The sequence below is a fragment of the Hirundo rustica genome, chromosome 5 (genome assembly GCF_015227805.2).
Source record: "Hirundo rustica isolate bHirRus1 chromosome 5, bHirRus1.pri.v3, whole genome shotgun sequence".
Classification (NCBI taxonomy): domain Eukaryota; kingdom Metazoa; phylum Chordata; class Aves; order Passeriformes; family Hirundinidae; genus Hirundo; species Hirundo rustica.
The window spans coordinates 38,126,940-38,151,019 of record NC_053454.1 but is presented as its reverse complement, the minus strand read 5'-3'; the positions used below and the strand labels follow the sequence as shown (position 1 = coordinate 38,151,019).

The following is a 24,080-nucleotide window of genomic DNA, read 5'->3' as shown; positions in this document are numbered from 1 at the left end:
CCTTGCTCCCAGTAAGCAAAAAGAGTAGCCTGTGTTACTAATTTCAGAAGTGTGACAATATTTACAAAGCATTATGGTCCCCTCTTGCAAACGAAGAGCTGGGTGGGAAGAGAGGGAGGGAGGAAGGAGGCAGAGTTCCCCATCCCAAGGCTTATAATTTTTTTACATTGATTTGATTTTTTTAAAAAAAGATTAAGTACCCAGCAATCAAAATCCCCTTATTTCCTAATCAATATTGACCAAAAGAGACTGAAATTCAATTTAACTTTCCTCTTCTAATACTCACTAGGATAATGTTGAAATGTCTTAGATCTTAGTATTGTGCATTGTATCTAGATTAAAAAAATACCTTTAAATTTTAAAGTCAGTAATTAGAATTTTTCTTACATAGTTAGGACCACAGATCTACTTTAAAGTGTAAAAGTGATCCAGGAAATTATTTTGTTCTTAGCCTCTCTGCAGGGAGAGAGGCAGGGAAAGCAGCAAGTAGGCACTGCCTGCTTCTACAATCACTAAGCTCAGGAGATAGTAGATTTCAACAGGTTCAATCTATGCAAAATCTACTCTGCTCCCTTCCACTGGCATATGTTTTGTATGTCTTAGCACCCAGAACCTCATTACTCTTGGACAGCTGGGGAAAATATGCATTCTATGTGCTATCACATCTGTTTGGAAGGGAAGGAAGGAAGGAGCAAGAAAACTCAAGGGAGTATTTCCACAGAGTATAATGCATATTTAAGGCTAAGTTCTTTGCAACACCCTTAAAGCACCTGGAGCTGGCACAGTTAGCACTTTGCCTATCCACTGTGACCACCTATTTTTGCACTGTACAGAATAGAGCTTGTCTGAGTTGGGGCATTTGAAATGGCACTTAAAATGCTGGCAGAAGCTGAATGGGAATCCAGTATTTCAGGTACAGGACTATCTCCATCTTTCAGAGTCAGACCTTTAAACAACTCTGCAAAGCTGTTAAGGCTCTGTCCAGAACCCACCTAGGTATTATTTGCCATAACCAAACACTTGACTTGCTTGTTAAAAAAGAATGACTCTTCCCTGCAGGCTAAAACTTCATAAAGTTTACTTTGACTAGTTTCAGACCATAACATGGGAAGGTGAAAAACTTAAACCAACTTTTTCTTTATGTTCCACCACACTATGTTAGTTTTCTATAAATATACTGTAAGTCTTCATCTTCCTTGTCTAAATTTTACTCCCTCCAAAATGTTCCTCCCAGCCCAGCCAACCCACCACAAGGCAGAAATAATTACCATTTGCCAATCCGGTTCGGCTGCATTTGCTCCCAGGAACTCAAAATAACTGGCAAATCCTTCATTTAACCACAAGTCATCCCACCAGTCCATGGTTACAATATTTCCAAACCACTACAATTACAAACATAAAGACGTAGGTTTAGGTAAATAGTACATGTACATTTCAGTATCTCACATCTGCCTATAGAACATTCATTTGCTTACTTTTTTCCTGCTGCCAGATGAAAATTATCATAATTCTGGGGTTTGAATAGGAATGAAGGCCTTGCCTTGTGTTAAATCATCACTTTTATTATAAAATTACATATTACTCGGGAGATTGCTAATGATTCATGTGCCACTGAAAATATTTTTAGTTTCTTCCTCTTGAATTGATGATTTCTGCTTTTAAGGATATGTTTCAGTCAGCCTCCACAGTGTATAACTGTCCCTGTTTGCCTGCCCAAAAGAGACATCTGCACACGTAAATTAGTTTCTCTAAGACATTTTAGACAGATTTTCATAAACTGGCTGACAGCCTGGGCCCAAGCATTTAACTTCCTGAGAAAAATTCCAAGGCAGTAGTCATGGTATTTTGAAGCTCGAATGGGGATCTGTTTTAACATATTTTGAAATAAGATTTTGAGCACATGTAGAAGATCCTGAGACAAACTTAATGACAGTATTTGCAAGATTAAAATGTTGTGACTAATATATTAGAGACACTATAAAAGTGACTCAAGTCCTAAAATATACCTGATGAACGAGCTCATGGGCTATCACAGCAGCTACTCTCTGTTTGTTGGATGTGGCTGACTCCTCAGGATCATACAGCAGGTTTGTTTCTCGGTATGTAATCAGCCCCCAGTTCTCCATAGCACCTGTCCCGAAATCTGGAATAGCTATTTTATCTGCATTAAAAGAAAGAGACAACGGTTACCACTGTATCTTTTAAATCAATTAGCTTGTCCTCTCTCTCTGTATTTACAGCCTATTTTGTTTACCATTTGTGATTCTGGCTTACTACTGTGGACTGTGGGGCTATGATCTGTGTTCAAGAAGAGAACTGGCCTGAAGCAGCTGATAACAAATGCCTTGGCTCTGCTGAGATTAACAGAGGTAGGATCAGTTTCACTTGCTGATTATCTGTCCTGGGAGGTGATGCTATGCCATCTCCTGGGAATGTGCATATCATGCATTACTTAATTTTGGCTCCAGAAATTAATACTATTGTCTGGGGATGTGCTGTAGGCAGTAAACCTCCTGAAACTATTTGTAGAATAATGAGGCATGACATCGCTTGTCACACTGTTGTATTAAAAATATTTATTGACATGTTAACTGAAGTAAATTCCCCATGCAGTGAACAACATCTGCTTCTATGCCTGGCAATTTGTGGGGGTCACTCATTTATGGTCAGTAATCAATACAGGTTTAAATGAGAATTGCAGACTCAATTGAACTAGCATTTTCTTCTGCAAATAATGACCACAGGCTTTCTATGTGGGTTTGTGAAAAAGTACAGATGGATTTAAAACTGAATAGAATGAAAACCCCCCACCCCACTCCAACGGAAGACAGGAATTACTTATTTTAAATTAAACATCTTGATTACAGAGTCAAAGCAGATAATTTGGCAAGGGCTTCAATGACAGTCAAAATGAGGATACAAGGAGAGAGGTAATGCCAGAAGCCATAAATCAATGTGAAATACAATATTTAAACAAACCGTTATGCAGAAACATATCTGATTCATCAGGTTTGACCTGGGTAACTTCTAATAATGAGGGAACAACATGGCAAGTCAAGGTTAGAGAGCCAACAAATAGACATTCTGGGAAAAAATTGTATAGGATCTACAAAAGTATCTATCCTGTGACACTGCTGACCTGAAGATACCAGTCCATCCTGTCACACAGACAGACCTGTAGCCAGATACTGCCATGGCAAAGTCATCAGGCTTTCATGACAGTGAAAGTTTGAACATAAAGCACAGGTGAGATATAGTACCTATTATTACTGGGGACCAATGTGTGAAAGAACAACATATTGTACTGCTTTCCCTTATCCAGTTGTCATTGAAATGCAAATATATTTATGGTAAACTCAGGGGCTGTTTTGAAAGGAGGAGGTAAAATCTTTTGTTAAAGTAATATAGGTTAGCCTGATAGCCTGATAGGTACAGGTACAAATATCCAACAAAAGGTTTGCACAGCATTATTAATTGTCTTCAAAGTTTTGAGGATTCCCCCCCCCCCCCCATATTGTCTTGATTCATTTGTAGCTAGTATTTTTCTATCCTTTTAAATTCATGAACCTAACTGAATTATCTCTTCAAAGGTCTTAGGAGGGAGAGTTTCCAAAACTCTGATTGTATTCCCAGCTTGATTATTGTGCATGTTAAACTGCATGAATCAGATCCAGAGTCCAGATATTCCAAGCTAAAGGATGCCCAAATGCCTTCTCTTTGCTTGTTTTGTAACCATGGGCAAAATTTGAGAGTGTGCCTGCTTTTATTTAGTCCCAGATCTTTATTTAGCCCAGCAGTAGAAAGGAAAAATTATATGATGGACCACATTCATCTTTCTAAGAAGTAGATACACACCTACTTTGCTCTAAGGTTAATAAATAATATGACATACTCTCTGGCAGTTTACATCTTCGCTTATCTCACTGCTGACTTTTGTCCAGAAGTTCACATGGAAGTGGTACATATTTTTCTGAAACTTCTGGCTCTGTTTTAACTCATGATGGTCCTTTGCTGGTGACACAAATGCTTGCCTTGATTTTCCATAAGACGCTTTAAAATAAACATGCCAGGACCAGTTCTTCAGTTCAGCAAGCTGAACTGTGAGAACTGGCAACTAAACAGTAACTGAGACAAACTCATCCATCATGACATTTAGAAACATCTTGAACTACACTGGTACAGTTTTAAAACATCCTGACATAACATCAGCAGTTAGTAACCAAATGCTTTCGTGCTGCTTTTCACCAAAGCACAGAGATCTGTAGGAGCAACATAAACATGACACTGAATTAACAAATGAAAAATATAAATGTTAATAATCACCCAGTTTTGGAAGAGAGTAGCTCAAATTAAAGTACTGTTCAAAGAAGTCGAATACAATTTTTGTTACATTTGCTGCATATTCTGCCGTGTGTATTTGCTGTGGCTGGGCGTAAACTCTCAGCTGTAAAATAGAGAGGCAATTAGAAAAGTTTTCAGTTAAAAGGAATCAGGTGTCAAACACTGAAAAAGCATTTAGCATACATATCAATAACACTGCAGGTTTTCTCTGAGACTGGCCTGAACACCGAATTCAGGTGTTCACCCTATCACATTTATTCAACAAAGCTTTTCAAGTGTTGTACACATCAGAGACCAAGTCAGCATGTACACAATTTCCACTGTTTGTCTGAATTGTAACACTGGCAAGAACCATGTTCAGAAGCTCACAGTGGCCAAGCCTGGAGCAGGGCCTGGTTGTACACCAGACCCTACTTCCCCATGGCCTGGTTTTCTCAAGAAACCTGGGCGAGCACAGTCAAAGAGGATCCACTTGTCCCGAGCAGTTCACTGATCTTGACTGATCCCATCAGGTCAATCTTCAGGAGCTGGACTGAAATGTGTCAGAAGCGCATAGCACCTTATTTTATAATTTCTTCATACTTTTCCTACATACTATCATCATAGTTTCCTCTTGTCCTTGTATGTTTGAAGATCTCAAACCCGCTGAAGACAGTGCATTTACTAGATCTGTGACCCTTCCCAGACATGCTGGCTTGTGCAGGTTGAGTGGCTGTTTGGCCAGCTTCGGTGCCTTCTGGGCTGCCCCAGGAAGACATAGGCAAAAATCAGTTCTCTCTTTTATGAACCAGCAAGTGTAGAAACACTGACACGTTTGGTAGCCCTGTGTGTGATGAGTGACCATTTCTGTCCTCCTCCTGCATATATGAATGCAAAAAACGATGTGTTGAATGTTGGCCTTTCTATCCCTGAAGTCTGGTGCCTGGGACTGCCTTGGCTATCGCTGTCAAGCAGTAGGAAACAAGCTCTGGAGGACTAGAATCTTTATGGCACCCATACCCACGATGAGGAGGCCTGCAACTTGAAAAAAACCTTTTGAGAAGTTATCTTCACATTGTGAAGACAAAGTTTGAGTTCAGAATTCACGGAGCCTTTTGGGGATCTTTCCATCAATCTCTTTGTCCCAAAGCCTGCTGGAGCTGTATGCAGGCTGTTCTCTTCCCCACCCTTGAAAATCTCCAGTGTGGATTTGAGATTTCTATATGGAGTAAAGTTTCTAGTTTTAGTTTTCTACTTTTTTTCTATTTTTTTTCTAGTTTAGACCAGCTCCATGATTCTTATGAATGGGACACATTCATCTGACTACACTGGTGTGGTTTGTTTACTCCTTCAGCGCTGTCTTACAGCCAGGAGTTTAGGGCCCAAGCTGAGCAAAGGAGCTGGTCTGTTCCAGGAACTCTTTTGGAGCCTGACAACACATTGATTTCAATACCATAAATTACGCTTCCTCCAATGAGAGGGGAGGATGGGAAAGTGGTCAGTAATAAAACTGGGGAAAAAAACAAAACAAAACAAAAAGCCCCCCCAAAAAAACCCAACAACAAACACCACCACCACTCCCCCCCCAAAAAAACCCCCAAAACAACAACAACAACAAACCAGCAACAAAAAAACACCAAAAAACCAACAACAACAAAAAAACCCAACCCAAAACCTTACAAAATTCAATTGAGAATCCTCTCAGCCAGGGGATTTTCCCCAGGGTCAGTTTGCAATTACAATCTGCAATTTCCATTTCTGTAAGCTCTTTACCCAATTTAGCAGTCCTCAGTCCCCTAGCTGATCCATATTAATAGTTTCCAAAACCCTCAGCCTGCACTAGAACTGACTTTGGGTTTCATTTGTGTAATCTCCTCTGTGATTTTCCAAACCAGACATTCGGTACCTGACAGGTAATCAGCTCAGGAGCATTGTTTCCAGCTGTAGGCATATTTCCCACCACTGATTTAATGAATTACTTTGTTAGGGCTTTCAGAGTGAATGGCAGAGTTTTTAAATAATTTACTATGTCATGAGCTGTGTGCTCTTGCTGTTGTTTATGGAAGTAATTAATGGATCAAGTGGATACTTTCTGTTGAAGGAGGGATTTATTATTAGAAATTTACACAGAAAACTGGAATGTTCTTTCCAGTAGCTGATGAATCTAAATACCTCATTGTTCTGCTGGCCTTCAAAGTTCTTGGACAGGAAGCCTTGTAAAGGTTAGAAAAATAACTTTCTATATGTATGATTAAAAACCCTAAAGGCAGTCTGGTTTCCCTGGGGAAAAGATAACTTTTAGTGATGGATCTTGTGCATGTATTTGATATTGGTAAAACTATGTCCGTGTTAAGATAAAAGAAAGTTATGATTTTAACCTCACTTAAACCCCAAATTATCTAGTGCAGGCAAGTCCTCAGACATTGTTTAGTGAACAGCATTAATAAAATATGTAGTAACATAGGCCTGAAATAGAAGATGTTTCTTCAGGCAACCTCTGTACTGACACAAATACCCCTGCTTCTACACACACATACTTTAATTACCATGTTTCAGTGAACACTCCCTTCTATTTAGAAAAGCTACAACCAGTCAGGAACATTGTGGGCTATACTGTTTTGCTCAGGGAAAAACAAATAGTGACCTCAGGGCCATACTCTGGAGCGTGGCATGGACAAGCGGTGAATGTTTAACTTCTGCACGTAGAAAACAGTGTTACACACTTTTTCAGTACATTTTTTCCTTACTGCACTATGTTCTGCACAAAAATCTAGACAAATTCTGATTTTTAAAGGAACTGAGCTCTAGAGAGTATCTATTGAGACCAAGTAGTCAAAGTCCTGTCCCTGATAATGAGTGGATCAGCTATGCTGAAGAGTAATTGGTTAACAAAATTGTGTGACTGGGTGGTGTAAAAATGTACTCCTGTGAATTACTTAGCCAAACAGCAGAGAACTAAGGTTGTTACATCTGTATCTCAAGCCAGGCTCCATTTGCTTGCCTAAGTGAAATTTAGCTCTAGGTATTTGTCAAGTACTAATACAAGCATAAAACATGACGCTAGCGAGGGCACAGAAGGAGGCCTCAGCACAGCACTGTGACAGGGTCTTTGCTAAGAGCTGGATCAGAATTTTGGAAATTTCTACGAGATAGATTTTAACGAACAGCCCTCAGTAGGAAAGGATTTAGTGAGTTGTTTCTTAATTAAAGAAACTAAGGAAGAGCTAACTTGCTAAGGAAACAGTAGCCTGGCTGGGGTTTTATTCTAGATTCCCTGTCCATTTGTGACAGTCTCCAGAAAATGAGGAAAGCACTGCCAGCTCAGGTGAATGACAAGACCCCGTGTTACATAAGGGGAAAGGAACAGGATGAAGCTAGGGCATACAGCCCTAGGATCACTCTCTGTATCAGATGAGCAAAAGGTCTAAACCAATAAAAAATTAACAGCAGTTGAGTATCCCAAACTAGGTTTAGGATAAATGAGGAGTTTTGATGTGGGGCAAGTTGTATTTCGGATTTCAGTTTGTGATTCAATGTAATAACTTGCCATTTCTTTATGCCTGATCAGCTACACCTTCAGGAGATCTGAATCTAAGCAAGAAATGTATTGGCCTGCCTACAGGGTCTACATGAAGTAGCTATTTTAATTTAATAGATTCAGATTCAAACTTATTCACTTCATTAGGGGACCTAACAAATATCTACCAGTTTAGGCAGACACTGTCACTTCTATAATTATTTTTATGGAACTTACACTGGGTAGTTGCCTGTTGCCACTGTTGTAAAATAAAGCAAGCCAGTACATAATGGCACATAACACTGTAACCCTATGTCTCAATAGCTGTAATAACATCAAGTGCAATTCACTCTTTTTAACCCACAGAAAACTATAAAGTATTTGTATTCGTGGCCCGTGACTCTCCTGTACTCCATAACTTGTACATTCTTTCAGTCACTGGGCCTCGAGTCAGGGATGAGTTTGCAAAAAGAGTGTTCCTTCCTCCTTCCTCACCCGTGTGTTCATATGGGAAGTACTAAACTGGGACCTCACAAAGATGGAAGACAGGAAGGACTGCAAAACACTGTATGTAGTGAAGGTCAGAGGGACCACTGTGAACACCTAATCTCATAAAATAGGCTACAGGAAAGGGAATTAATAAAATAAGATACAGGAAAGGGAAAAATACGTCCTTGTTTGTATAAAAAGACATTTTTAAGAAAAAATGCAAATCAAGGCACATCTGTCATCTGAACCATGTTCAGGCCGCAGAAGGACTTACAGGTTTTCCACTTGCAGATTTTCTCTCTACCCAGGCAAACTGGTGCACTGCGAAGCATACCAAGTAAGTGCTCATGGGGACTGACTTCTCAAAAGTTGTTCGACTCCAGCCATTGCCGAGCTGTACAGTTTGCTGCAGAAACGCAAAAATATCAAATTGATTTTTGAAATTGGAAACAGATGCATAAGACTACAATATTTGTATGACTGCTGCAACTGCATAGAAGCAACAAATCACTTCTCCAGGTCCACCTCTTCTGGAATTTCATTGCCAAAGGCATGAGAACAGACAAAGTATTTTTCCTCTGCATTACATCAAATTGTACTTTGTTTTTTTGGCACTGAATAGGTTTACCTTGCTCTAGTTTTCATCAGGTATTTGAAATCATTCACATGAACAGAAATTTTGCCAACAGGAGTTTTCTGGTGTATGCTCTGTTTTGTTCTTGCAATAGTTGCATAAAATGACATCACTTTGGACAGAGTAGAGAAGAGACTGAATTCTCCCCTCTTTTAAATACATGCATCATGCATTTAAGTCATGGTGTAGGGATGCTACCTGGGACATAGACCAGTCTAGTGAATCTATCCTGACCTAATTCAAATACAAATGAGCACTGCTAATTAGTGGGTTGCCTAAATAGACATGGAATTTAATGCTGATCGTAGTTTTTATTTTGCAAATCAATTAAAAAACATTCCTGATTTTCCCAGATGGTTTTTCCTCTAAGTTTGCTGACAACACTAAATAGGAAGGGGTAGACACTGATCTCTTCTTTCCCATGACTTGTGACAGGACTCAAGGAAATGGCATGAAGTTGAGTCAGGGGAGATTTAGATTTGATTTTAAGAAAAGGTTTATTCCTCAGAGGGTGGTTGGGCACTGGAACAGGCTTCCCAGCAAAGTGGTCACAAGACCAAACTTGACAAAGTTCAGAAGCATTTGAACAATGCTCTCAGGGACATGGTGTTACTCTTGGGGTGTCCTGCACAGGGCTGTTGGACTTGATGATCTTGATAGGTCCCTTACAACTTATTTTATGATTCTATTCTAAACATATATTTCTTCTATTCCTTTTCTGCTATAGTCTGAAAAATGCTTCTGACTGGATGTCTAACTTAAATAGAACAAAAACCAAAAGCATATAAAATATATTAGCCTTCTAGACAGTGGTTTATGAGATTTGTTTGTTATAAACACTATATAAATAAAGCACAGACAGTTAATGTTACAGGTAATATAATTTCATGAGCAAAAACACCTATTCACAGATCTATTCATAACCCTTTTGTAAAAGGTATTCACAATCTAATTTTCCATTATTTTACCTATTTTGACTCTATTTTGATATCTTTTGTTATTTCAGCAAAGTCAGGACTTGAGTGGAAAAAAGTTTGAAGAAACTCAACTCCAGTGTAAAATGCAGATGAAAAGTACAAGGTTCTGATTTTGCCGATCAGATTTTGCCACGCCGACTATAAAGCTCCACATCACCCAAACTGCTTCTACATACAGGACATGTAACATAGAGCATGCCTTGCATTTACAAACTCTTACATTTCCATCTGTGGAAAAGATCTTTCCCAAAGTTCTTTCACTACTAAGACCAGAGTTACTGACCTTGACCAGATGAAAAAGTGCCCTGCTATAATCCCTCAGTCAAACCTCAATATAAATTCAGCATAACCTACATTTTCTTATCTGTACTTATTTTTTTAGAAAATCAATTAAGAAGCAGTAGTTAGCCCTTTGCAAGCTTATTATTGTAGGTCCATAATAGAGGCAAGGTCCACATGTCAAGGTGTAAAGTAAATCTCAAAATGCAATAAATCTTGATTACATATGGTGTTGTCCCTTTACTTCCTTGCTCATACTCCCATACCTTATCTGAGGTCTGTGAGGAAAAGTACAGCAATCTCATTTCATGTCTTGTTCATCAAAGCACCTGGTGGCCTTCTAGGTATCATAGAAATATTTTTAATAACAATGGGTCAGTTTTACATGTGCAAAGGGTATGGATGCATCTGCATCAGCCTGGTAGGTATCTCAGCTGCATTGCTAGGAGAATAAGTTTGGGGGACTCTAAAAAAAAGCAGACCTTTGTTTTCTGGGTGGGGGAGTGATTGGAAAAATTCAAATGCCAACAGCCTGGAGGCTGGAAGCTCTTTTTTTTTAAACTTGGAACTTTATCTCCCACTTCAGAACTTATTAGTAGAAATTATACAATAGATTACACATTCAGTTGAACTATTCAGTGGTAACTCTCTCATCTGAAAGCCATTCAGTCTTATTCCAGAAGGCCCAGAGGTAGATAATTGATGCCATTGAATTTCATGCAAAATTGGGAATTTGACACAGTAGGTCTAGAAATGGATTATTTAGGAAATTAGAGACGTGGTGGAATGACAAGTGTCCACACCCATTAGCTGACAGATGGGATTTCAGAGTCTCCATTATTAAAATTAATAATCCTAGTCTTTCTGACTAGCAGGATTCTTTGCCACCAAATTGTGATCAGCAGATCCTTGTTCTGAGCCCTTATGCAGTTTTATTCATTATTTTAGACCTTCTGTCTGGGAAGCAGCTGCCTTTCAGAGCAGTCATTCTCTGAGCCTACCCAGTTTGACTGAAGAATCTGCCAGTATCTATTTATAGTTGGCAGGGGATGTTCACCTAGAATATCTGAACCGAGGGTCAGCTCGCTAATGACAGGAGAGACGCTTCATTTTTGCTTTGGATTTGACTCTGTCCTGCCATGTTGTGTGCTGGTGGACCACTTCGTGCTTGGACCAGCCAACCAGTTCTGTTCATGGAATGTTTATTACCCATGAGATTTACAGTGCCTGACTGGCAGAGTCTGTGAACGTGCAAGGACCTGGCAACCCACATTACCTTTCCGTGGCTCTACAGAACCGTTCCACATAGGCGGCAGTTGGGAAACACATACCTGTACCGGCATGTTTGAAAGCGCTTGGTACGCATCTTGATGGATGATGGATATGTTGTAAGTTGCCTTTTTGTTTGGCTCGTCAAAACAGGGAAATGATTTCCGCGCATCTGTTGGCTCATGATCAGTAGCTGCAATGCTCCTGAAACAAACAACACATTGGCAAGACTTCATTATATGGCTTTGAAATCTTGCCTGCATTTTCTAAGCATTTTTTTAATGATTTCACAACCTAAATTCAACTACAAATATTTGTGCATATTTATCCATTCATAAAAGCAGGTGACATCAGAAATGCATGACCTTACTATGCATAGTCAGTCTGTTATCATTCTCTAGGTTTTAGAGCAAAAGCGAATGCAATTTGGTTATCATCAAATAATTTTAGGAGCCAGGCAATGAGAGGCATGACCTCCCTTTCATGCATAGTGAAAACTTTGCTGACCCTCCTGCTGAGCTTTCCCATTGATTTATACACCGAAAATAAAGAACTGATGATATCACCTAAAAGGAGTAAGTCACTCCAAGAGTTGTTTACCCACTACAGCATATCTTGGGATTAGAGTCCTGAACATCTCCTGAAGCGACACTTTGAAACTGTGTAAATGCCAATAAATCTCATCCTGCTTGTGTGTTTCTTTTTCTGCATTTACCACAAAGAGTTTTCTCTTGGTGTTTCTATGGTTCCCTGACTCCATTAGTGAAATTGCTGGAGAAAGCATGAAAAGTTCAGGTGAACATCCTAGTACATAGCTGATGCTGTGCAATCTGTGTTGAGGGGAGTCAGAAAGTAATCTCAGTTAAGCACAACCAGCTGGAGGAGCAAGACAATAGGGGTCATGTAAAAACATAAGGTGAAGGTTGTGAGCGTTCATATTGTGCTTGCTTCTCTCAGTGACATCGGCCTCCCCCATTAATGACCCACACAGTGGCAGAGCATATTCTCCAGTGATTGATGGTAAAAGGGATCACAGATGCTCCTTCAATTAATCTGGAATGTCAAGCATTTTCTGACAGCGCTTCTACAGCTGCTCCAACTATATTAAGGTAGTTTTTCTTTCTGAAAAGTAATTAAAAGTCTACATCATAAATTACGGATCTGCAGCAATCCTACAAGCTCACTTGACAACCAATTTTTCAATGTTTCTGTTCCCCTTGGCATTTTCCTGTGACGGTTAAATACTAAACTGGTCATTAGGAACTTGTAGCAGTGAGGGTCATTTACAAGCCTGACACAGGTAATATGTCTGGGTTCTCTCCATTCATGTTCCTTGGAACAGTAGCTCAAAGGTTTATGGGCAGAAAGCATAATGAACATTCGCCTTTCAGGTTCAATAGAGTTTCTCTGCTTGGTGCATTCTTTGCTGTCACTCTCTACGTTTCATAGGATTTGAGAACTATTTCACAATTAAGTTAACTCCAAGCCTCCAGGGCAATGCTTCACAGCTATTGGTTAAAAACTTGGCTATATATTTTGACACATTTATGTCTTGTTCCTACAGACTGATAACATTTTGATATATCTGTTGATTTATAAGGTGATAATCCATCTATCCTCATATGTTTGTAGAGTCAGACAGACATTAGGAGTGAAAAACCTCAGCAGTGCCCTTCCTATAGGCTAGATGATGAGAAATCCAGACTATGGCATGCATAGAAGTGGAAATAGAAACATGAAATGTTGTAATTCACTTTCAAATAGCATAATGTATTTTTTAGATAAGATTTTCTTCACTGCTTGGTGGCTTCTGCTCTTGAAGTTGATGTCCAGACCTTTAAGTATGAACAAGAGCTGGCAGTTGTAAGCATCATAGTAATAAGAAGTGAAGATCTGGCTGAGCCTGCATCCAGCTGTTCTCAAAATAAAGCAGTGATGCATTTAGAACCATGATGAATTTTCCTTTTTTTTTTCCCCCTCCCCTGAAGTACAAGGTGTTAGAGTCAAACCCTTCCTCCCTGAACTAATTAAAACAGTTTTCTCCTAGTCTTTCAATTCCAACTTGTTGTTACTTCCGGGAAAACTTTCTCTTGAGGAAGAAAATCAGCAGTGTTACTTTTGTACGTGGAAGAAAATTTTTCCTTTTTCTATTCAATAAAATCCTAAATGCACCTCAGTTAGCCATGTGCCAGCCTCTCATTCTCTTAGACAACAGAGGGAATTCTTAAAAAAGGGAAGCTGTACCTTGTCCCTAATAATAGTGCAAAATCAAAGCCAGCCACTGTGACATGTTTGTATTATTTTTAATATTAAGGCAAAAATACAAGGGGAGTTTAGCACATTCCTTGAGAGAAACTAGTGACTTGAATAATCCAGTACACCAGCCAAGGACTCTTCTTTCGCTCCTTTCCATAAGATGTGAAAAAAATACAAGTGTAATGTAGTTATGCCCACTGTGTCATGCAAAGTGGGGAAAGACTGTTATTCCTTTTTATCCTTTATCCTTTATTTCTATTTATCAATGGGGAAATGAAATGCTCAGACAGAGGAATAGTTTTATCAAAGGACTTAAGTGCTAGATTTGGGAACCACAGAAACATCTAGGTAGATCTCTGTCCAAAATCTACATTTTCAATGTTTCTGCTTTCATGTTCCCTACCTACATGTGCACATCAATTTAAATTTTCCAAGGCATCTCATTATATGCTTCAGGGCATGCCCACAATCACTTTTTCCTGATGGGGATTGTGTGATCTGTCTAAACAGGATCCCCGAATGAAGCACTCTTCTCCCTAAGCCTCTCAAGAATCCTAGGTCTAGAGGTGTGTTCAGCACATCCCTACCTGTTTTCCACAAAGTGTGCTGGGAGATTTGAATCTAAGCAACAGGAGAGCCTGGACATGTGCCCGGTTTGTAAACAAAAGGCTTAATAGCAATGCTTTGGCAAACCTTTGCCTCCACAGATAAACATCTGGGGAGCAGCTCAGCCCTAGGAGCTGACTTTCAGTGTTATTAAGTGTCTCAAAAGGTCCCACTGCCTCTAACACTGCACAGAAGAGATAATAGAGTAGGTTAATCACTTGTTGGATCTTCTTTTCACCTCTGCCTTTCCTTACCTTTCTTTACCTTTCCTCACCTACCTTTCTTTAACATCCACTATTAACAGACTCGTTTGATCATTGCTGTTACCTGATCTGATTTGTATTTACTTGCAACATGACAAGAACAGAACTCTTTGGACTGAAATTTTCCAAGGGTGGCATCTATCTCAGGCAAAGGCAAAATAAAAATGCTAATTCCAGTCAGCATTGTTTTTAAGGAGAAAGCTGGGGGAAAATGCATTTTTAATAAGTGATTAAGCCCTTCCCTTACTGTCTTTCCTCATCCCATCCTATCCCCTACCCTCTGCTGCACAGCAGAAACTTGGCTGTTGGTTGCTTTACTTTCAAATCTGTACTTACCACTATCATGCACATCCACCTCTGCCACCCCCACAAACAATCTGCCCAAATTCAATCACATGAAAAATATTTGAAAATTTACCATTCACTCGTTCTTATTAAAACCCTAACAAACTCACACCCTCAAGTTCCTTTCTGCATTGAGAGTTTTCATACTGCTGGCTAGGATCATCCTTGCAATTATAGTTTCCAGCACCCAACCCGAGAACAGTCAAAGTGAGCTCACATTTTATATTTTCTTTAGTTTTAAATTTCTCCTTTCTTCCTGGTATCAGATGCTTAGCCCTTGTCTACCTATACTGTCTGGATTTAAGGGACAGGCACTCACCTCTCCTGTTCTGCAACTCATAAGACCTGTGTTCTGGTCCTGCTCTTCTAGGGTTGTGACAGACCTGGGGCTATAAATTGAATATCTAGATATCTTTCACCAATGAAAAGGAAGTAGCACACCTCAATTTAGAAGGATGTTAGAAGGTTGCACTTCAAAACTGCTGTGGAGATTTCAGATGTTTAAAGTAGGAAACCAAAGCTGCTCATAGTATAAAACCAAAGCACCTTTTAACTCAGAGCAATGCTGAGGTCATAGATGGAGGAAAGCAAGATGGAAAGAGCTGCCTGGTGTTTGAGCTGTTCCCTGCATGATTTCTCCACGGGAAAAATCAATGCTTGCTTTATCCTCTACCTCATGGATCTGCTGCTGGTGGTGCCTGTCACTGCTATTACTCCTGTCAGTGGCTGAATGGAGCTGATGAGACTCTCACGCATGACACCATTGTCAGAGGAGGGCAAAGAAATGCCATGAAAACACATCAGTTTTTGTCTCCCTATTCCTGCTACAGGGCCTTGTAAAAGTCTAGCCAAGTTTATCCTCCAGCTGCAAAGGCTGGAGTGAGTCACTTCAGAAGTGTAAATATCAGAAAATGGGTGAGTGTCCTCTCCAAACTGCGCAGAGAAGCTTTTGAGCAGCGGGCAATAGCTTTTTCAAGCTTCCACCTTGAAGCAGTACAAACCTGGCAAGTGGAATAGGTTAGCTGATCTGTTAGAGGCTTTTTAATCCTTCAATAACTGTTGATATATTAATAAGGAAGAAATGGAGCACAAAAAAAAAAAAGGTAGAAGATAACCCTAATTGTTTAGACTTTCCTACATATAATTTAAACCAGCTGCAAGAGAGGCAGGGAAGTTCTGGTTTGAATATTCCTCAGGCTTACAACATCAAGGAGGTATGCTATCAGGAAAACTATCAGAAGAACATTTTACACCAAAACTGTTACCTTGGGGATAACAGGAGAGAGTGGTGATAGTTGTATGCTATTTATAGTACTATGGAGATAAAAACAGGCCTTGATCCCTTCAGCTCTTTGAGGGAGCCATTCAGTTCAAAGGTGAGCTTGGACAAGTAGAATTTGAAAAGGTTTTTCAGAACGGTAATAATAACAACAAATCCCTCATAACTCCATCCCACATTCACTAGTCAGAAGCCAAAGGGTTTTGAATACAGCATCTTCCTTAGAGGAATGAGAAAACTAAAGAGCAGCCCAGAAATGTCAGCAAGTTGGTGAGAGACAGGACTGAAAAGCTGAAACAGGAATAGAGCAGATCTGAGCAAGTAAAAATAGAGAATAAAGTTTAATAAATAAAACTGCTTTACTTGATCTGTCCACTTTCAGTATAGGTGGTCCTATAAAACCCAACCAGCGAACCATTCAGCCAGCCTTGAAACTTCAGGGTGAGCACATAGGGATCACTTTCATCAGTGACAGGGAGCTCTGTTGCTGCCTTCATCACAATGTATTCTTGTGGGTTGTACTCAAAGCAGTCATTCAGAGCAATCTGCTGTCCTGAAGATTTCCGGAGTGTGGGTATTTCTGTAACCTTGGTTTCTCGCAGGTGAAGCCACAGGGCGTTGGTTGGTTTTTCCAAAGCAATAAATATATTGACTGTTCCACTGTAAGTGTCTTTCTCCATTTCAGGCTTGATTTCCAGATCATAGTGGACAGGCTTGACATAAGTGGGCAGCCTAAAATCTCTCCAGTCTCCATTCTCATCATCCTTGGAAGGACAGGGACCCAAATCCACTGGGGGAGGAGGCTGTTCTGTTGTTGTCGTCTGATCTGTTGTTGGTTGTTCTGTTGCCTTTGGAGGTTTAGGTCTGCTCAACCCCACACCAAGCCCCACAGCAAGTCCTACAACAACCACGACTCCACAGATGATAGCCACATGCTTTGTCTTCATGCAGTACCTCTTGGACTTCTCATCCTCAAAATCCATGCCCTCCATCTCTGCTCCTAGCTCTGCTCTCAGAGCAAAACATTAACCACAAAAAAGCTTATTAGTCACTTCAGCACTTGCATTCAGTAAACTCAGCAGTCTTGGTTCGTATTTTAATTGTGTAGCTATAGCTGTTCTCTGCCTGTCTCCCGCACCTCGCTTTCCACGAGACACTCAATTAATTAAAGACAACATGCATTTGGAGGAAACGTGAATGATCAAAAGAAGCGCAGCTGGGCTGGGAGACGGAGCGAACTGACACAGAAGAACATTGTTTCTGCCGTGCTCCCCTTATAAGCAGTGCAACCCCACCCCCCAGCCCCTCCTGTTCTGGCCTGAGTTAAATATAAAACAGTGCTATGTTAATCAGCAGTCAGGAGATGATCAGATGCCAAAGCCCTGTCAGCAGCTTTCAGAAGGAGTTTGCAGATAGAGGTGTAACTGCTCCAAACCCTCAACCTTCACCACTACCTCTTCCTTTTTTTCCTCTGCTATGTCTTGTTTAGGTTTTTGAGGTTTGGGTTGGGTTTTTTTTCTTCCTCTTACTAACAAAGATTTCCTTGAATTTCCACCCTATAGTTTGTGAAATGACATTTCAAAACTTGCAAAAATCACATATATCTTTCAGCTGTTTCCCCTCTTTTCTGGCCTCATTTACCTTTGCCGAGTAACTCAAGGCAGTCACAGACAGATGAATGCACAGTGGAACAATAAATTTTGATCACTGCTTCAAAGTTTAAAAGTTGTCTAATTCCTCTCCCCCTCACAGGGCCAGTTTTCCAGGAGATTTACCATAACCAAGCTGGTAGCCTGGGATAGCCTTGCTTTGCTGGTCAGCACAATTACAGTGCCGCCTGTGAACTTGCTGTGAGGGACAATTCTAAGTATGATTTATGCACTAAAGATCTAATTTACCATTTATTGCTTGTCATCACAGTGTGGCACTTCATTGAAGCAAATTAATTGAATCGAGCCTGATTCTGCTTGAGGGAACTTATTGTATGTAAGGCCTTGCTAAGCCTGCAAGCAAGATGTTGCTAATGCAGTACGAAACTGAGCACAGTTGTAGTCTTGACCTTGTTTGAAACTGGACTAAAGGAAAATAATGTAGAATAGAAATTTCAGTCCCTGCATCTCTCAACCCTATTTCTCCATTTATGTAGTCCACTTGAGTAGATTTTTTAATCAGGCACATCAGTTTGGCTTTATTCTTAATGATTTAGCTTATTAGGAGACAGATTATTATAACTTTTTACATAAATTACAACTGAGACTACTTAGCCTTGCCCTTCCCTTCCCTTCCCTTCCCTTCCCTTCCCTTCCCTTCCCTTCCCTTCCCTTCCCTTCCCTTCCCTTCCCTTCCCATTTTTTCAGATGGATGAAGTTTCACCTGAATGGATTGACTTAGGTTTTAGAATCAGTTAACACATGCTTAAAGTGAGATGCACTAAACGGGGGAATTTCATCCAGTCTGTTTAGAAATGGATCTGTTCATAATCCACACTTCTAAATACTGTCAGTCACTGCAGGGAGCTTTAGCCACCCGGTTTGCATCAGCACACTGCTATTTATATATCATCTTGTTTTAAAGGCAAGGGTTTCCTACAGGAACAGAGAAATAAAAAGCAGCTTTTTTTTTTTTTTTTTTTTTTTTTTTTTCAGATCAATGCATTAACTCACGTATTTTCAAAAGTGAGAGACTGATGCAAAAAAAATGAGCAGAAAGCTAAAAATCTGTTTCATATTATGCCTGTTTTTATTGTTTCCCATTTCTCTGCTGTGATCAAAACTAGATATGACATGGGAAACCAGTGCCCTTTAATGGATTGAGTAAGAATTGAACTTCTAGCAGCAGGGCCAGCACTGAAGATCATAGTCTTAACATTTAAAATCATTTCATCTTTTCTTTTGTTCTGATTGGGCAGGACAAGGAGAAAGAGTTACAACAGGTTTTAAAGAGGGCATCTTTAGCCAGAGCAGGCCATAAGTGATGGGATAGTAAATGAGTCTTGATTATGGACGTGGCTTTTACATCACTCCTGTTTTTATTTTCCTAAGCCACGAGCTCTTCTGTTACACTTTTAACCTGAAGATGAAAAATGCTGCTTGACTTTACAGACTGCAGAGCAAGTTATTTACTGTAGTTTTGAAGAAACTTGAAGATTTCTTCACTGGTAACAATTACCTCTTTCAGGAAGAGCTAGAAAGCAAATGTGGATGAGCTAGTCCTAAACAGCAAATATCTGTGTATTTCTTATCCTAAGCCTTGAAGACAATACTAGCAGTAACGTCCACTACAAGCTGTCAGTCAAGAGCAGTGGTGTAGTTATACACAAGTTCTAGCATTGATATTTTCATTGTAATAACTGAGATTCAAACCTAGTTGCAGACAGACTAGATATATTTCTGGTATGGGTCGCTATGGGCAGGCTTACTCCTCCCACATCCCAAACATGCTTTGACACTCCTGCAGTCAGCCAGCAGTGCTAACAAGCCTCCCTGCTGCCAGTGACCGTGTCCAAGGATAAACAGGGCCCCAAATTGTTAATTCCTCTACAGAGGAGCAATGCAGGGGGGCAGAGCTCTCAAAAGCAGCGCTAGTGTTCCCCGTTTGGCTGTGTCCAGGCAGAAAGGGGCAGGGAACAGGATCTATCTCTCCAGAGAGGAGAACACCATGGCCTTCATGGACAAGGTACAGATACTTTGTTTACCCTCTCCCCACCTCCAGAAGATGAGGGATTTCCCAGGAGGAAAGTCAAAGCAAGCCCTCCCCAAGCCGCTCCTGCGCAAACGACAAGCACCACTGCAGTCAAGCGTCGGCCAAGCTTGGATTGCTTAGATTGCTTTAGTTTAAGTTCTAGAAATGAGATTTAAACAGTCTTTGCTGTCACCTGGGCAATGCTATCATTTGTTTGGTGTTGATTTTTTAATGAATTTCATTCAAGCTAGGATTTAGTTCCCAGTTTGCATCAGAATCACCACAACTGGCTTAACCCTGGTCCTTTGGATACCTAAAAAGCAGGGGGTGTGGAATCACCCAGCTCTGCTATGACGTTGCTGGTGTGAACATGTAGATGCTTGTAGGAACAATACCCAGGTAACTTTTCAAATAACTACTAGGAATGTAATGAATGCTAATTTTTATCCACAAATTGTCAGCCATTCATTTCCAATGCAATTTCCAATGTCAAGTATGGAAAGTGGAATAAAATTTCCACAAGTGACAGCCAGGATCAACACCAGGAAAGGCTTGCTCCAGGCCTGCAGGGAGATGTCAGATACTCCCAGGATATCCTTAATTGAAGCTGACAATGAGAAAAGAGCTGCCCTGGAAAGCATCAAAGACATGAAAATAAATGAAACATATTACAGGGAAAAAAAATTAAAAAAAGGAAGAAACTCCATTGCAACTCACAACAAATGAAACTCGTCTGAGCCAAGTCATCCTTGGAATAACATGAAACGCTTATTGGGCCAATGCCAAGGAGCTCTTTGTCTCCCTGTGTCCAGGGACTTTAAGGCAACATGAGGGCAGCAGAGTCTAAGGACCTCTGATTCCCTTCTGCTCTCTGAGCTGCCCTTAGTGCAAGATTTTGGAAAAATAAATGGATCCTTTCTGCCTCCATCAGGAGGAATTTGTCTCCATGTTAAAATAACAGTCCTTCGATTTTTCATTGCAATATAAGAAGACATGAAGCAATCTGCTGTCATGACTGCTTTCTGGCACAGCTGCACTTGTAGATTTTTCCCCTGTGGCCCCCCTACCAAAAAGATTTTTAGAACATTAATTTGAGAAATATGAAACTGGTTAAAGTGTTGTTCTACCAGGTCAGAAACAAACACTGTCAGAAATTATTCCCTTGTCCAGTCTTTTCCTGTGTCTGCAATGACTGATTTTGTCTATCTTTTGGCTTTGAATCCTCTAGTAATCATTAATCCCCTAGAGTTCCCAAGTCTTCGTAATTACTGGCTTGCAGTGGTACTTGTTCCACTCACAATCTTTTCTATGACAGTTTTTAACTCCAAAACAAGTTCTTTTGGGTTTCTGTTGTTTTGAAGGGAAAATGTTTTGAATTGACTTGAGAAAGTCAAGGTTTGTTTAGCCATAATTTTTTCCCATCAAGATCTTTAAAATGTGGACTCAGTTTGTGGGATACTGTTGGATGCAGTGCCTTGGGAGGACTGCATTATTTCCTGCTGCAGACTGACAAGTTCTGTCTGTAACACGCCAGTTGTGGTGCAGTGCAGCCCCACAACTTATTCTGGGTTCTTCTGTATTCTCCCAGCAGGTCAGTGCTAGATGTGTTTATCACTAGGGTCAAGGCTGAGGGAAGTTACCTCAAAGCCTGTTCTCAGTGAAGTGCTGTGAGTTTCCACTAGCAGAGGCTTTGTTTCCTTCCTCTCTTTTTCTCATGTTTCAAATACCTGGAGGCAGATCCTGTGCCTTAAAATGTGAATGCCATCTCTTATACTATTTATTTAAATAAAGCAAGTCAAACTGCATTCATTTGATTTGCTCTATCATATTACGTTCATGATATGAGATCATATCTAGTATCTCATCAAATGAACACAACATAAAATCATAGAATGGCTTGGGTTAGAAGAGGCCTTAAGGATTAATCCCAATCCTCCTGCCATGACCAGGGACATTTTCCACTAGAGCAGGTTGCTCAAAGCCCCATCCAACCTGGCCTTGAACGCTTCCAGGAATGGGGCGTGTCTCACCAATCTCACAGTGAAGAATTTCTAATACCTAAACTGAGCCCACCCTACTAGATTAAAGCCATTATCCCTTATCCCATCCCTACATGTCCTTGTAAGAAATTCCTCTGCAATTAAATCATGATGATATGGTTTGATGTGATATCTTATCATATTCTATTACATAACTTCATCTTCCACTACATTGCTACCAAGATGAGATTTCTTGTGTGTCACCCTGTTTTTTCTGAGTTTTTTAAAGCCTTCTCATTGTTCATAAGATGGACTCAGTCTCTAGCTTCTGAACAATACTAGGAGCAGTTTTTGCTTTTCTAACACACATGTAACATAAACAAACCCTTTGTTTTTCATCCCCCATCCTTTGTTTGCATATTTCTAACCTGAGAACAATTGTAACTGACAGCTGGTCTGGCCATTCAGCTGGGAGGTGATAACTCCAGAAGCCAATCCACAACCAGACCCACAAATGTATAAAAAGTAAGAAATAAACAGACAGGGAGACTCTCGGCCTTGGCTCGGCCTTGGGCTCTCTCTGAGAAGCAACTCTGCCCTGCAAATCTCTTGTCTCCATGTGGTTCCTTTGCGTGTTGCAATCACACTTGTATTCTTCCATTCTAATCATTAGCCTTTAATACAAAATCAGAACAGTCTGGATCCTAGTGAATAAAGTTCCAAATTTCCAATTTTACCATGTTTTATTATTTTTACATTTTTGTACACTTTTTCTTGTTGATATTGGCTGTTAAAATAGTTACAGTTTATGACGGTGCACTTTTTACCTTCCAGTGCCTTGAAAAACATGACTGAGGGGAATCCTACTGCATCAACAAAATATGAATTAACTTATACAGACAATTTTCCAAATCACTCAACATGTATCTTGTTTAACAAATTCCTAAACGAAAGCAAGAAACAAGCTATTACAGTGTAACTTCCAGAATACATTGGAATACCAACAGATCCTTGGCAAAATAAAATACTGCATTTTTAAAATTCCATGTGAAATTCCTTGATGAACTTTTGGAGGCATTTTATCCTCTCAAATGAAAACCTTCCTTTCCACTCTCTTCAGTTTGTTTTGTGAGTGAGAGTGATGTCTTACAAGGCCTCCTCTTTCCACTTGCAATTCAAAACTCTACTTTTAATCTACCTGATATGAGCTGCAGTGCCTTGAGGTTCCACCTCTGGCCTCAAGCACGGCTGTGTCACTTCATATGCACTTGTATTGATCAGTTTCTTATGTCTAGAAAGCAGAGTACAACAGGGAAAGCATTTTGATGGAGAAGATGTGTAAAATTTCCTTCCTACCTTGACTGGCCCCAGCCTGAAACTGCTAAACTTCAGGGCAAACTTACTTACTTTCTGCTTTGAAACTCAGGGGAAGTTCAGAGGCTAAAGGAGTGGAAATGAATTATCAGCCAGCCCAATAGGAGTGTCTGCTCAGCATGGAACAGTCAGTACTAGATCCAAGTTTGATACTGGCTTCATTGAGCAGGTAATGGAGATTACTGTGGAAAACGGTATTTTCAGTTGAATGCATGTTTTCAAGTGAATTGTGGGTTTCTCATCTTACTAGAAAAGATGAAGTGGAAATAAAAGAAGTCCTCAAACTAACTGGCAAGGCAGAGTGGAAGAATCAATATCCTTTTAATCACTAAAAAACGTTAAGAGACTGAATCTTGCACTCACAACTGCACACACTGGGGGCAATTCCATAACAGTCAATAGCAAACTGTTTGAGAATCTGAAAAAGAGCAATAGTATATTTAACAGTGTAAAAATAATGTGTAGCTTAGGTTAAGATAGCTTGACTATGCCATCATATAATGACAAGGAAACTCATAGGACTTCCAAATGTAGTAAATTTGGCACAAATTAGAAGGGAAACTTTCATGTTATTTTCACATACGTCTCATTCATGGTAGCATTCACAGTGAAGGGCCATAGATGCTGTTATGAAGCATCTTATGCCAGCTACTGAGAAGCAGAACAGCAGACTGAGAAGATTTCTGATCTCTTCTGCTCTATAAATTCATGTGACCCTTTGCTGCTGAAAGTGCACCAGCAGTTATTCCAAATTGCAGATAAATAGTTGCTTGTGTGATTTCCAGCACTAGGAAAGTCTCCTAAATGAAATC

General features: G+C 40.0%; 1 protein-coding gene across 2 annotated transcripts in view; it reads right to left on the bottom strand.

Annotated features, from left to right (window-relative positions):
• Positions 1-17,484, bottom strand: part of ENPEP (glutamyl aminopeptidase) — a 34,241-nt gene extending 16,757 nt beyond the window's left edge. Inside the window, exons 1-6 of one of the 2 annotated variants that reach the window (XM_040064830.2) lie at positions 16,598-17,484; positions 11,548-11,689; positions 8,601-8,732; positions 4,324-4,444; positions 2,007-2,161; positions 1,269-1,382 (exon numbers count right to left, since the gene is read on the bottom strand). In XM_040064830.2, coding sequence (XP_039920764.1) covers positions 1,269-1,382; positions 2,007-2,161; positions 4,324-4,444; positions 8,601-8,732; positions 11,548-11,689; positions 16,598-17,226 — 1,293 coding nt within the window. In that variant the 5' untranslated portion in view covers positions 17,227-17,484. The remainder of the gene's footprint in view (positions 1-1,268; positions 1,383-2,006; positions 2,162-4,323; positions 4,445-8,600; positions 8,733-11,547; positions 11,690-16,597) is intronic. The other variant, XM_040064831.2, reaches the window with a different exon arrangement.
• Between the last annotated feature and the right edge of the window lie 6,596 nt (positions 17,485-24,080).